We start from the raw sequence: 14711 nt of genomic DNA on the forward strand, positions 1-14711 counted from the left end.
TCCCATGACCTCTCCTCATACTCCCTCCTGCCCCTGGCACCTACCAATGTATCTTCTTTTTCCCTTCGCTCAGTCGTGTCTGACTCTTTGCGACCCCCTGGATAGTAGCCTACCAGGCTCCGCCGTCCATGGGATTTTCCAGGCAAGAGTACTGGAGTGGGTTGCCATTGCCTTCTCCACCAATGTATTGGGTTGGCCAAATACTTTCTGACTCTATGAATCTGACTATTCTAGGTACCTCGTATAAGTGGAATCAAACAGTATTTGTCTGCACCTACTGTATAGTGAAATGTATTTTTATAAACCTGATATCTTGAACTGGAAACTCCTGTCTTTTTCTGTGCGTACTTAAAAAACATAATTGAATTCATTGAATGCAATGTTATGGTCTACTTTTTTGCACCTGAGTGTTAAATCACTTCAGTTGTGTCCAACTCCTTTGCAACCCCATGGGGCTCGCCATGCTCCTCTGTCCATGGAATTCTCCAGGCCAGAATACTGGTGTGGGTGGGCATTTCCTTCTCTAGGGGAATCTTCCCAATCCAGGGATTGAACCCAGGTCTCCTGTATTGAGACAGATTCTTCCCTGAAAGCATTGTCTAGTGTTATCAACATTATTCTTAAAACATAATTTTTCAACATAGTTTTGATGACTAAAAAATAGCTTATCACATGAGTATTCCATAACTTACTTTAACAACTCTTCATAGTAGTATCTTCTCTCAACTGTAAAAAAGAAATAATAATCATAAGCCTCAGTTAAGTAGGTGGAAAACAAGAAGAGGGAGTTCTCACCCACTATAACTGTAGCAGAGCCCAACAAGGAAGAAGAAAGCCTCTTCTTTGTAGGCAAGGACTCAGCCAAAGAAAAACCGTGGCTTCCTTGTGTACTGTAGCCCTTCCAGTTTCCTTTTCCTCTTTATGAAAGTGTTCTCCTTCCTATGTCAGAGGGGCACTTGCATATGGCTTGCCATGGTTTCAGACCTCAGAATGCAATCCTCTGTTGAATAAATTGATTTTTGCTGGAGAATTATCTGGCACTTCTTTCAGATCAATACAACAAACCCTTCCACCACTGTTTTGGGTTATTTTAGGTTTTATAAATTCTTCACTATAAAGAAAGAGACTTCAGTTAACATTCTTGCACTTAAATATTTGCCTGCAATTCAGATTATTTCCTCAGAATAGATTCCCAGAAGTAGAACTACTATATCAACGTATACAAGCAACTTAAAACTTTTGAAACATAATGGAAAATTTTTTTAATTTAGGAAGGTTTTTTATCACATTATAATCTCACCATGGAAGTGTGTTAAAGTGCTTAGCTCTGTACTTTTGCTAGCACTGAGTAACATTTTTAATTTTATAAGCAAAAATGACATCCTATTGTTTTATTTTGCATTGCTGTAATAATGTGATTTTTAAAAAATGGTTAAGAATACAACTTTTAAAAAATGCATAATGTGAGAGTTGTGAGTTGTTTTATTTGGGGCAGAATGAGGACTATAGCCTGGAAGACAACATCTCAGATATCTCTGAGAAACTGCTCCAAAGAATTAGGGGGGAATGTCAGTATATATGCGACTCTGGTGAAGTGGGAGTGCATGCAATCAAGCACATATTTTTTGCAGAAGGTTTATTCTAGTCATGAGGAGCAGATGTCTCCATGAAGATTTTAGTGCTTTTCTAGATATGAGAAGATACAAGAATTAGGGTTCATAAAATTCAGCTCCTAAAAATATGTATCTGAAGATAGTTTCCACTGGTTCCCCACCACCACCACCACCACCCTGAGCACAGAGTGCCTCATTTCTGCTCTCCACCAAGAACTCCTTTCAGGGGGTGTTAAAAGTCAGCAGCTGAAGCAGTATATGATTTAATCCTTGCAAAGGTAGATGGCAAGTGTCAATTTGTAGTTGTACTTTATTTTTAAATTGTCTGTTCACGTCAGTTCAGGTAACTTGCTCATTTTTTAAAAAATGAGAGTATTCATTTACTTTTTATCTTTTGAACAGATAATTTGCAGAGGGTTACAAAATTCAAAAGCTGCAAAAGGATACATGATACTCCTTGTCATTCATTTCTGTCTGAGGTGGCAACCATTGATACCGGTTCCTTGTATACTCTCAGAGATAACCTATGCTTTTATAAATACCTGCCGATGTATACTTTTCTACACAAATGTTAGTACTGGTCTTATATACATCCTTCTGTGTCTTGGAGGTCCTCCCATTTTAGCACTTAAGATCTGCTGCTTTCTTTTCTCTGTGGCTCTGTTGGATCTTTGCTGCTGCGTGGGCTTTTCTCCAGTTGCAGAGAGCCAGGCTACTCTCCATTGCTGTGCGTGGGCTTCTCATTGCAGTGGCTTCTCTCACTGCAGAGCATGGGCTCTCGGGTGCACAGACTTCAGCAGCTGCAGCACATGGGCTCAGTAGTTACAGTTCCCAAACTATAGAGCACAGACTCAATGGTTGTGGTGCATGGACTTTGTTCCATGGCAAGTGGGATCTCCCTGGATCTAACCCATGTCTCCTGCATTGGAAAGGGGATTCTTTACTACTGAGGCACCAGGGAAGCCCCTGCTTCTTTCTTTTTAATGATCACTTGAGATGCTGTTATTTGGATATAGCATAATTTACATCCTCTGCTTGATAGAAATCCAAGCAGTTTCTAACTATCTGCCATCAAAAGCAATGCTGCAATGAGTGTGTCTATAGGATAAACTCCTAGAAATAAAATTACTGGGTTAAAAGTATGTGGACTTAAAAAAAGTACGTGGACTCAATTGCTTTGTAGAATTTTTTTTTTTGGTTGTGTTGAGTCTTGGTTACTGTGTGTGGGCTTTCTCTAGTTGTGGAGAGCGAGGGCCACTCTCTAGTTGTGGTGCGTGGGTTTCTCATTGTTGTGGCTTCTCTTGGTGCAAGGCATGGGCTCTAGGCATTTGGGTTCAGGTGTTGCAGCTCTTGGGAAATAGAAGGTGGGCTCAGAAGCTATGACTTAGTTGCTCTCTGGTATGTGCAATCTTCCCAGACCATGGATCAAACCCATGTCCCCTGCATTTTTATCCACTGAGCCACCAGGGAAGTCCTATAGGAATGTTTGATAATGTAAATCAGTCCTTTTTGATATGGACTGCTCAGTGTCTTTCTAATCAATTTGTATGAATTTAATATATGTAAGCCTGTGGCAAAGGTTTCTTCCTTTTCCGTAGCCTGGGGAGTGGTCTGCTGGTTTGTAGTCTCTTTATCCAGGCATCCTCAAGGGTGAGTGCTTTAGCTCTAGCTTACACTGTTTTATCTCCTAATTTACCTAAAGGCAAACATAAATTATTGTTTAAAAAGCTATGATTTTTCCCCCCAAAATCTTTACAGTCTCCAGTGAGGAAAGCAGAATATGCTTAAGAAAGATGTATTCCCCTTATAAACATGTCTTTGACTCTGTACCTTGCTAAGTAATAGCACTTGTCCTATTAAAGGTGCTTTTGTCTTCTTCTTGGCTTGGTTTCATTATAAAGGGCCCAGGGACTTCCTTGGTCCAGTGGTCAGAACTCTGTGCTAGCCCTGCAGGGGGATGTGGATTGGATCCCTGGTCTGGGAGCTAAGATCTTGCCTGCTGTGCAGGGCAGCTCAAAAAAAAAAGGGGGGGGGGCGAAGAGGTAGGGGGTGATATCGTTGCCTGAGCTGAACTGTTCTGGATGAATGAGGCTTATGGAATGAGTATGCACAGATGGGTGGGAAAAGGAAGTGATGAAGATGGGGAGCTGATACTAAAGAAGTTCATTTTGAGGAGTAAGATACTGGTGGACCTCCTCAATGGAGGTAATAATTTTCCCTTCTGATGGGTGGGCCGTAGTTCTTTAGAACAACATGTATCATGTCTTATGACCTCATAAGACAAATATTGACATGGTTGCAATCATTAACTTCAAAGTTTATATGAGAAAGCTGGGGATATTGACCTAGGAAAGGGAATAGTGCCATCCCAGTTGGGGTGGAGGAATTCCCTTTTTAACTCTATTTTATTAGTTACCTATTACTAAGCAATAAATTACCCCCAAACTAAGCAGCTTAAGAATAAACACCTTTTTCTTAACTTCACAGTTTTCATGGGTCAAGGATTTGGGAGTGGCTCAGATGGTAAAGCGTCTGTCTACAATGTGGGAGACCCAGGTTTGATCCCTGGGTGGGGAAGATCTCCTGGAGAAGGAAATGGCAACCCACTCCAGTATTCTTGCCTGAAAAATCCCATGGATGGAGGAGCCTGGTAGATTACAGTCCACGGGGTTGCAAAGAGTTGGACACGACTGAGCAACTTCACTTCACTTATCTGAGTTCAGTGTCTGTCTTGAGGCTGCAGTTAATACACAGGCTGGGACTAAGGTCATCTGAAGGCTTGATTGGAGCTAGAAAGATCTGCTTCTGAATTGACACACCCACATGGCTTTTGGCAGGAGGTCTCAGTTCCTATCCAAGTAGAGCTCTCCAAAGAGCTACTTGAGTGTCCTCACGATGGGGCTGGAAGTTTCCCTTGTGGCGAGTGATCTGAGCAAGAAAACAAAGAGGAAGCCACATTGTTTTCTACGCCCTAGTCTTGGAAGTCACACACTGTCGCTTCTGCCATATTCTGTTCATTACAAGCAAGTCAGAGTTCAGCCCATACTCTGAACTCTGAGAAGGGGAAACTAATCTCTGATTTTTGAAGGAAGGAGTACCAGGGAATTTGTGGACATATTTTAAAATCATCACACTTGAGACTTCCCTGGTGGTTAAGAATTCTCCTTCCAGGGGCCTCCCTGGTGACTCAATGGTAAATAATCTGCCTGCCAAGGCAAGAGACATGGGCTCAATCCCTGGTCTGGGGAGATTCTATACGCTGAGGAGCAACTAAGTCCTCGCACCACAGTTTCCAAGCCTGCGCATCACAGCTACTGAGCCCATGTGCTGTAACCACTGAAGCTTGTGCCCCTAGAGCTCATGCTCCACTGCAAGAGAAGCCACTGCAATGAGCAGCCCCCACTTGCCGCAACTGGAGAAAGCCTGCAGTAAGGAAAACCCAGCACAGCCAGAAATAAAATAATAAAAGTCCTCCTTCCAATATATGGAATGTGGGTTTGATCCCTGGTCAGGGAACTAAGATCCCACATACAGCAGAGTGACTAAGCCTGTGAGCTGCTACTACTGAGCCCACACACCTCAACTAGAGAGAAGCCCTCACACCGCAGTGAAGACCTAGTGCTGCAACTAAGACCTGCCACATCCAAAAACGAATCTTAAAAAAGTCACACTCAACATTCCTTAACACTTATCATAGCATACTTTGAACTTTATCCCTTCGCTTGAACTCTATGTATTAATTACAGAAATATTTGTTATCTTAATCACTGTTTATCATTTTTATTGAGCTATAGTTGATGTACAATGTTATATAAATTATAGATGTACAATATGATTCACAGTTTTAAAGGTTATACCCCATTTATTGTTATAAAACATTGGCATATTCCCTGTGTTATATAATATACCCTTGTAGCTTACTTTATACCTAAGAGTTTGTACCTCTTAATTCCCTACCCCTCTTCTCTCTCCCCACTGGTAACCAGTAATTTGTTCTCTATATCTGTGAGTCTGCTTCTTTTTTGATAACAGAAAAGAATGTAATATAAAAATTCACTAGTTTGATGTATTTTTTAGATTCCACATATAAGTGATACCATACAGCTATTTCTTTGACTTATTTCACTAAGCATGGTCCTTGCCAAGTCTATCCACTTTGCTGAAAAGGGCAAATTTTCATTCTTTTAATGGCTGAGTAGTATTCTAGTGTGTGTGTGTGTGTGTGTGTGTGTGTGTGTGTGTGTGTGTGTATCAGTCACAACTTCTTTATGCATTCATCTGGTGATGGACACTTAGGCTGCTTCCATATCTTGCACTGCCTACCATTTTTGCCATCCATTACTGGGAACCATTGTGTTCTAAAGAATATCCTCCTAACAGTGGTCTTTTGCCTTCTTAGGTGATTGTTGGCTTTCTTCTTATCCTGGCAGCCATAGATCTGGTTCTTGCGCTCACAGAAGACACTGGACAAGCCGCGGTTCCTGCTGTTAGATACACCAATCCAATCCTCTACCTGGTCACATGGGTAAGGCTAATCATCAGTTCTACCCTGTTTATCTTCTCATAGCCATCTAGCTGAAATTTGCTCTTGTGGAATGAGATTAAGTTCAATTTCATCTACCTTTTTCAAAGGACCTATGTAATAGGGTAAGACAAATCTTAGCTTTTCATTTGCTTTTAAACATGAGTTTATAATGCTTTCTTCTTAGGGTAAGTACTAGCTTTAATGACTAAGATATGTACGTTATGGCTTCATATCTTGCCATCTAAGGATCACAGATGAAATCCAAGTTTCTTGATGTAAAATAATTTCCTAAATGTTGTAAACATTATTTTTAAATTGATTGGTGACTCTTAATCAGCAGATCACTGAGTCTAGAGCTGTTTGTATAGATTTGACAAACTTATGTCTTTCCTACAGGCATGGTTTTGGGGGCGGGGAGAGGGAGAGATGTACAGTGTTGGAGAAAACTATTAAATTTACTACCATCATTTTGTTTTATTTATTTATTTGGCCACACCATGTGCCTTGTGGGATTCTAGTTCCCCAACCAGTGATGGAACCCAGATCCCTAGCAGTGAAAGTGCTGAGTCCTAACTACTGGACCACCAGGAAATTCCCATTATCATCATTTTTAAAGAGGAAGATATAACATAATTGTTCAGATTCCTAAACTATCTTGAAAAATCAGAATGCCTGGCAACTGTGGGCCGACATTCCCACAGGGCAAGTCAGCCAGGACTGAAGCAGCCGCTCAGTTTAGACCAGGCTCAGTACGATCCTTCAACCTCACTTCACTTGGTAATATGGTGCGCCTGGTCCCTGTAGGTACTTTGTTTTGTTGTTTTGAAACAGAGAAAGGTCTAGGCAGCATGTACTGGAACGGACTCACAGAGGTGACTGTGCTTCTCTTCCCAACCCCAAGTCTGGTGACATGAGGCTGGAGATTGAAATCCACCATGACACTTGTATTTATACCATGGAAATTCACACACGCCTCAAATTCATGCCTCTGTTTTCAGAATGGCAGTTTTTTAGCACAGTACTGGGTCTAGGAAAACAACATTTAATTCATTATTGTTAAGTGAAATAATGTGAGGCAAAGTTTTTTGTTGTTGTTGCTAATTGCTTAGTCTAATATTATTAGAAAATATCATGATATAGATACCCTGCACCTATTCAGAATGTTCCTCCCCCATCTGATTGCTGTAGTGCCTAAAATTATTTTCTTGGTCTTTGGAAAGATTTTTCTGGCTCCCACAGTTACTCCATTTAGAGGGTGACCGTCTGTGTTTTTGGCTGACTCCCCACCCAAATGTGGTAAATAGAGATGGGATTCAGTTCAGTTCAGTTGCTCAGTCGTGTCTGACTCTTTGCAACCCCATAGGCTGCAGCATGCCAGGCCTCCCTGTCCATCACCAACTCCCAGAGTTTACTCAAATTCATGTCCACTGAGTTGGTGATGCCATCCAACCACCTCATCCTCTGTCATCCCCTTCTCCCCCCACCTTCAATCTTTCCCAGCATCAGGGTCTTTTCCAATGAGTCAGTTCCTTGCATCAGAGATGGGATAGGGAAAGGGGATTCCAGAAAAAGCATCCGGGTCCTGAAAGAGAAAGTTGGGTGGTATCAGGGAGGAAATGGACTAGTTGGCATCAGATTAGCTACAACAGTCTCCCCCTTCAGCCTCCGTTTCTCCCCCTGTTCTCTGACATCTCTCTTGCCTCGTGTCCTTGGATGGTGACACTGTTTTTCGAAACACGATGTAAATTTCTCTCTAGGTCCTGGTTTTACTGATCCAACACAGCAGGCGATGGTGTGTGCAGAAGGACTCTTGGTACCTGTCCTTATTCTGGATTCTCTCAATACTCTGTGGCACTTTCCAACTTCAGACTCTGATCCGGGCACTCTTAAAGGTAAGGAGGAGAGGGATGGTGCCATTAGAAGGTACTCCTGGGCAGCTTCTAAGTTGTAGTAAATGACATCAGGCAAATTGAGTTCCAGGGTAGAATTGTATTTAGGGGGTTTGATAACAGACTTTAATCATGAGCATTGATACATAGGGGCTATTTATATTTAATTCAGATAAAAGGCTCATTTTCTTTGTTTTTTCTCCCCCATAGGACAGCAGTTCTAATCTGGCCTACTCCTGCGTGTACTTCATCTTCTACTCATTCCAGATCCTGGTCCTGATCCTTTCAGCATTTTCAGAAAAAGATGACTCATCAAAAGTGAGACTTGACATATGACCACCTCATATGTTATTTAATTGGATGGTATCTTGACAAATGTAACTTTGAGATGTCAAGGTCTCATGAAGGTCCCACAAGCCCAGAATACAGTAATACAGACGATCTTGTGACATAAGCACACAAAGTGACTAGAAGTTGGAAACATTAACTTTTATGTTGACCCACCAAGCTTCAGCACAGACAGTTAATTCATATATCTATGCCAAAAAGTCTGGTTATCATTCTACTGGTGACCTTAGCGTGACCAAACAAACATGTTGAACAGGCCACTTCATTGTCATATCTAGTTTCTAGCACAGCATCTATTTAGAAACATCAATTTCTGATTTTAGAGTTCCATTGAATTCCTGTTTCTAATTGATTTACTTTCTGATTTTTTGTGTGTCTTGCAGAATCCTTCAACCACAGCTTCATTTTTGAGTAGTATCACCTTTAGTTGGTATGACAGGTAGGAAATGCCTGGAGTGTGGCTTGTCTCTATCCTTCATCCCTCAAGTCTTCGTTTTAAAAGTACCTGCCATGGCCTCCATTTCTCCTCTACTTAGAGTCAGAGAATGTTGAAATATACAGATCAGTTTATCGCATTCCCTTCATGGGGCAAATGGGGAAACTGAGAGGAAGGAGGGAATTTGTTTTTTTCGGTAGCCTGGAGTGGGGGAATTCCACACACACTAAAAAAAAAAAAGACAGAAGGAGAAGGAGGCAGGAGGACAGGAAAATGGAAATTTGGGGGCAAGGAGTGTGGCACAGACTTGGGTAAGGGATGAATAGCTGTCCTGGGCTGCCAGGAGATCCAGAGCAGCCATCTTGGCCTTTGTAGTTGCATGGACCCCTTGGGCAGCCTGGTAACACCCATGAATCCCTTCTCAGATAATGTTTTAAACGTGTACAATAAAAGACATGAAATTGTAAAGGGAAACAAATATACTGAAATGTAGTTACCTAAATAGTCTTTTAAAATCAAATCTGTGATATAGTAACACCTGTGCCTCTTTGTGAATGCATTAAATAACAAGACCCAGTGCTGGGTTTTAGTTTCACAGCAGTGATGAGTATACATGAGCCATGAAAACATCTGTGGTGTCTCCTGATAACAAAGGCTCAAGTACTCTGTTTTACTCTGTTTAACAACTGTAGTTGGTTGACTACATTCGTATTAGAACTAGGAAAGGCTGCGTTTCAGTTAGAAGTGAATAGGAATAAAGATATAATTTGTTTTCCATCCATGTTCTTGAATCCCATGTTGAGAAGCCCTGATCTAGAGAGAGAGTATAGAGGAGGCCTCTGGATCTGCTCATTTCCTTAAGGGCCTCTTGGAGTCCCCTCAAGGGATGCCAGGGCAGCAGAGAGGCAGCCAATATTTGAGGAGGAAAGAGCAGAATGTGGGTAGATGATGCTCTTTTGACTCTTCATCCAGTAGAATCCCTTCTCTTTCTCTTACTGTTTTCTCCCACCTTCAACCACCCCTACCTGCTCCCTTTTCTGCTCTCCCCACTCCTCTTTCAAGTTCCCAGGGCTAGGAGCTGGGGTAGCAGGGTAAGGGAGAAGCCCCATTCTTCTGTCCCTCCATCCTGGAACTGGATGGTTTGATAGAGGCAGAGAGGAGGCCACCTCCGGCCCCCCTGCAGGGCCTCAGCCTGTGGCTCCCTCTTGTTCCAGCACTGTTCTGAAAGGCTTCAGGAAACCTCTGATGCTAGATGATGTCTGGGATATTGAAGACGCGGCTAAAACAAAGGTACTAGTCAGCAGGTTTGAGAAGTACATGGCGGAAGAGCTACAGAAGGCCAGGCGGGCGTTCCAGAAACGGCAGAAGAAGAAAGCCAAGCGGAACCCTGGAGCCAGCATGAACGGCTTGGACAAGAACCAGAGTCAAAGCCAAGATGTCCTTGTCCTGGTAACTCTGCCATGAGTGTCTGTTCAAATGTCCTGCACGTCATTGGTGTCCTGGTGATGGTGATTCTGTCCTTACCTTTTTACAGCACTTTACACTTTGCAGTACATTTTATATTAGTAGTATTCACAATACTATCACACTACTTTAGTGATGGATGCTTGGGATGTAATGTAGTACTGTTCTCTCTCCTTTGGGGTATATATGAAATTTTTCTCAATGTCTTTCTTAGCAGAAAAATAAAACAATACCTTAGCATTGCTAGAATTCGCATGTTGGTGGGATTTAGTGTTAGCTAATTAATTTTTTTATTCACCTGAAAATATTTATTGAGTAGCATTGTGCATTGGAGACCATTCTGGGCACAGATATAAAGAGTCCTGAAGGAGTCCTCATCTTTACAGAGCTAAAAAATAACTAATAAACCAATACATATGTTACCCTTTCAGAGCAGGAGGTGCTCTTAAGAAAACATGTTTGTGTATTTGGAGTGAACTGCTTCCTTAGAGTAACAGGAAGAAGCTTCAGAGGAGGTGATATTTGGGCAGAGATCCAAGGGATGAGAAGAGCCCATCAGAAGGAAGCCTGTTCCACTCACAGGGGGTGGGTTGTGAGGCTGAGAGGGGAACATGGTTGGTTTGTTTGGAAAGGAGAAAGAGAGTGCGGGAGCATGGAGAGAGAGGCTGAGTGTGCAGGGAGGTGAGTGCAGGAAAGTGGGTGGGTATAAAGTGGTATAGACCCTCATGGGCCATAGTGAAGAGTCTGAATTTTAAGTCTGATGGAAAGCCAGGAGAAAGTTTTGAGCAGAGGAGTAATGCAATCAGATTTACATTTTTAAAAGTCCACTTGGGTAGCTGCCAGGAGAATGAATGATTGGGGTCGGGGCAGGGGCAGTGGAAGCTAAGATATAGGCTGAGATATAGGTAGTTGTTCAGGCAAAGAGACCGATAAGATGGGAGCTCAGTGACAGCCATTATAAGAGGATGCCACTGAGCCTGAGAATCTGGAACTGGGGGCCTGGCAGGACAGGAAAAGGAAGTGTAGTGGGTGAGTGGTGGTGACACCCCACACGGTAGATTCCCAGGGTTGCTCAGACAAAGCACCACAAACTGCACGGCTTAAAACAACAGAAGTGTGTTGTCTCACAGCTCAGGAGGCCAAGAGTCTGAAGTCAAATCATCAGGAGAACTGCGCTCCCTTCAAACCCTATACGGGAGAAAGCTTCTTTGCCTTTTCCACCTTCTGGGTTTGGCCAGCAGTCAGTCCTTGGTGTTCCGTGGCTTTTGGATGTGTTACCCCACTCTCCGCCTCTGTCATCACGTGACCTCTTCCCCTGCCCCCCGTCTGTCTCTCTTCTTACAAGGACACCAACCATATTAGAGTAGGACCCATGATGCACTCTGATGACTTCATCCTAACTTGATTACATCTGCAAGGCCCTATTTCCAAACAAGGGCACAGTCTAAGGCACTGGGGTTTAGGACCCCAACATTCCTTTTGAGGGGGATTCTATTCAACCCGTAACATCCCACAATAACCTCAAGCAAGAAGAGAATGAAAAGTCTTCTAAGCATCTGAAATATATATTAATATATATGTTAGCATGTCCATGCCCTTCCCTCCCACAATGCCCCACAGGCCCCCCTCAGAGTCTGTTCCATGTTTTTACATGCTACTTTCATCTGCTTTGTTGCCTGTTTTCCTAATCCAAAATAGATTCTAAGCATCAGTTAAGAGATGAGAGGGGAACAGTGACAGCAGCTAAAAAGGTGGATGGGACCAGGCAGTGAAGAGAAGACTCAAACCTGTTCAGTGATGGCCACAGGGATCAGGGGCTAACGCTCAGGAGCTGGTCAGTGAAGACAAAGTCTTACATCATGCACTTCTGCAAGCACTGCTTGTTTGGTTTTGTCCCCAGGAAGAAACTAAAAAGAAAAAAAAGAAGTCTGAGACCACAAAAGACTTTCCCAAGTCCTGGCTGGTGAAGGCGCTCTTCAAAACTTTCTATGTCATCCTCCTGAAATCATTCCTGCTGAAGGTGGTGTATGACATCCTCACGTTTCTGAATCCTCAGTTGCTGAAGTGAGTCCCCAGACCCTGGGCTGTCTCTTTAGGACCTCCTCGGCCACTCTGCTTTTTGCTCCTTGTATATGCAGGCAGGAGCCTATTATTAAGTTCCTAATTTAAAAAAAATGCTCTTAATTTTCTTCCACCTTACAGCATTGTGTTCATGAAAAGCATGAGGCACTTTTCAAGGTCTAAAATAATGTCCTTTAGCCTTCCTCTTTCCCATATCCTTTTCCTCATAGGAAGCCGAGTACTTCTTAGGGGCATTTCTTAAACAGAATTGCTGTGAGCTGAGCTGGGTCCAAGAGGTGGGCCTCATACCCGAGGAGAGTCTTGTACACAGTCGTTGTAACCTCATTGCTCCCCAGTCACACCTTACGTGGGCGGTTCCAGTTAATCATGACATGACTTCAGTCTGCCAGGATCCATGGAATACACTATCCTCCAGGGGAAACCCTTCTAACTCACGCTGGCTATGTGTCCTAATTCCTTTCCAGGAATAAATCAACTTGCCACACATAGCTCCTTCTACCAGGGGGTAGGGAAAGAGAGGATCAGAGAAAGCACGGCAGCAGCAGCTCTGTGGGGTACACAGTATCCTGTCTCACAGCTGTGGGTCATCAACCCTTAGCTCCTGCTGCTCATCTCCAAAGGCGAGAGTGCTGGCATGGCTGTGGAGCTCAGTCTTCCAAGAGCATTGAACTGTAGTCACTTCAGTTACCTCCAGGGTAGGGCAGGGTAGCTGGCTGTGCAAAGTGAGAGTAAGGAGCCCTCGGAGGCTTGATGTCAGCACTTACTTGGTTTTGCTCTGGCAGGTTGCTGATCGCCTTTGCAAATGACCGTGGAATCTATCTGTGGACTGGATATCTCTATTCAATTCTCCTCTTTGTCGTGGCCCTCATCCAGTCTGTCTGCCTTCAGTATTACTTTCAGCTATGCTTTGTGCTGGGCATGAAAGTGCGGACCACAATCATGGCTTCTGTATATAAGAAGGTATGTGGGGTATGCCAGGGATCACCAAAGAAAATCCCCTTGGTAAACAGGACCCTTTGTTCCACGATTGAGGAAAACTTGATGGAGGTGATAACTGACCGCAACACTGAATTTTGGCTAACCATACAGCCTTCTTTAGACATTTCTTAGGAAATTAAAATGAAAAGTGTGTATATAGACATAGAATATGTGTGTGTGGTGGGGGGTGGGTGGTGGTGGTGGAGTGTACCCTACTGCAGGGAAAAGCTGGCAAACTCTTCTCTGCCCAGGATCTGCCTTTCAGCCTTGAAGGCTGGCATACCATCTCTCTCTTTCTTCTCTCCACAAGCTGACAACATCTTAGGATAGAATGTGAAGTCAGAAAAGAAGCTGACCAAGGGCAGACTCTTAAAATCGCCAACATTTAAACCAAGTACTACGTGAAACTGGGCTCATGAGACCTGGTGTATCCATCTCAAATCACAGTTTTACCATAGACTAGTATACTCTGTGGACCAGGGCTCCATCTCCCTGGACTGTCTTTTCCCTAGTGATTTCTTTTTCAGTCTTGAGTGTCAACCAACTCCTCCTCTGCCTGATTCCTTTTTTGGATTTGTAAATATCAACACCCTCACTCCAATTATTAAATTCTGCAGACTTGGGAGCTTTTCCATTTCCTTAAGATGATTTTGCCCATCTTCCCTCTGACCTGTTGCTTTATTATTCTTATTTTTCCTATTTTTATACATGCCACATGACATGTGGGATCTTAGTTCCCTGACCAGGGATCGAACCTATGCCCCTTCAGTGGGAGTGTGGTGTCTTAACCACTGGACTGCCAGGGAAGTCCCTGACATGTTCCTTTTAGTGTTTGATTTTCTCAGAGCAACTTTATTTCCCTCTGTCCTAGACACCAAAGTGAAGTCTCATTTTTTCCCTTAAGAATTGAAAATAGCCAAATATTGTTGTTCAGTTGCTAAGTCATGCGACTCCATGAACTGCAGCATACCAGGCTTCCCTGTCCTTCACCATCTCACAGAGTTTGCTCAAACTCATGTCCATTGAGTTGATGATGGCATCCAACCATCTCATCCTCTGTTGCCCCCTTCTCCTCTTGCCCTCAATCTTTCCCAGCATCAGGGTCTTTTCCACTGAGCCGGTTCTTCACATCAGGTGGCCAAAGTATTGGAGCTTCAACTTCAGCATCAGTCCTTCCAATGAATATTCAGGGTTGATTTCCTTTAGGATTGACTGGTTTGATCTCCTTGCTGTTCAAGGGACTCTCACGAGTCTTTTCCAGCACCACAGTTCAAAACCATTAGTTCTTTGGTGCTCAGCCTTGTTTATGATCCAACTCTCATATCCGTACATGACTACTGGAAAAACCACAGCTTTGACTAGACAGACCTTTGTTG

At 43.2% G+C, this 14711-nt stretch overlaps 1 protein-coding gene across 21 annotated transcripts in view; it reads left to right on the forward strand.

Annotated features, from left to right (window-relative positions):
• The window catches only part of ABCC2 (ATP binding cassette subfamily C member 2), an 80061-nt gene that overhangs the window by 16445 nt on the left and 48905 nt on the right, over window positions 1-14711 (forward strand). For all 21 annotated transcript variants that reach the window (XM_055560868.1, XM_055560869.1, XM_055560860.1 and 18 more), the window contains 7 exons: window positions 6013-6138; window positions 7896-8030; window positions 8238-8345; window positions 8759-8814; window positions 10026-10260; window positions 12176-12339; window positions 13140-13317. In XM_055560868.1, the coding sequence (XP_055416843.1) occupies window positions 6013-6138; window positions 7896-8030; window positions 8238-8345; window positions 8759-8814; window positions 10026-10260; window positions 12176-12339; window positions 13140-13317 (1002 nt within the window). The remainder of the gene's footprint in view (window positions 1-6012; window positions 6139-7895; window positions 8031-8237; window positions 8346-8758; window positions 8815-10025; window positions 10261-12175; window positions 12340-13139; window positions 13318-14711) is intronic.

Source organism: Bubalus kerabau, chromosome 22 (genome assembly GCF_029407905.1).
Source record: "Bubalus kerabau isolate K-KA32 ecotype Philippines breed swamp buffalo chromosome 22, PCC_UOA_SB_1v2, whole genome shotgun sequence".
NCBI lineage: Eukaryota > Metazoa > Chordata > Mammalia > Artiodactyla > Bovidae > Bubalus > Bubalus kerabau.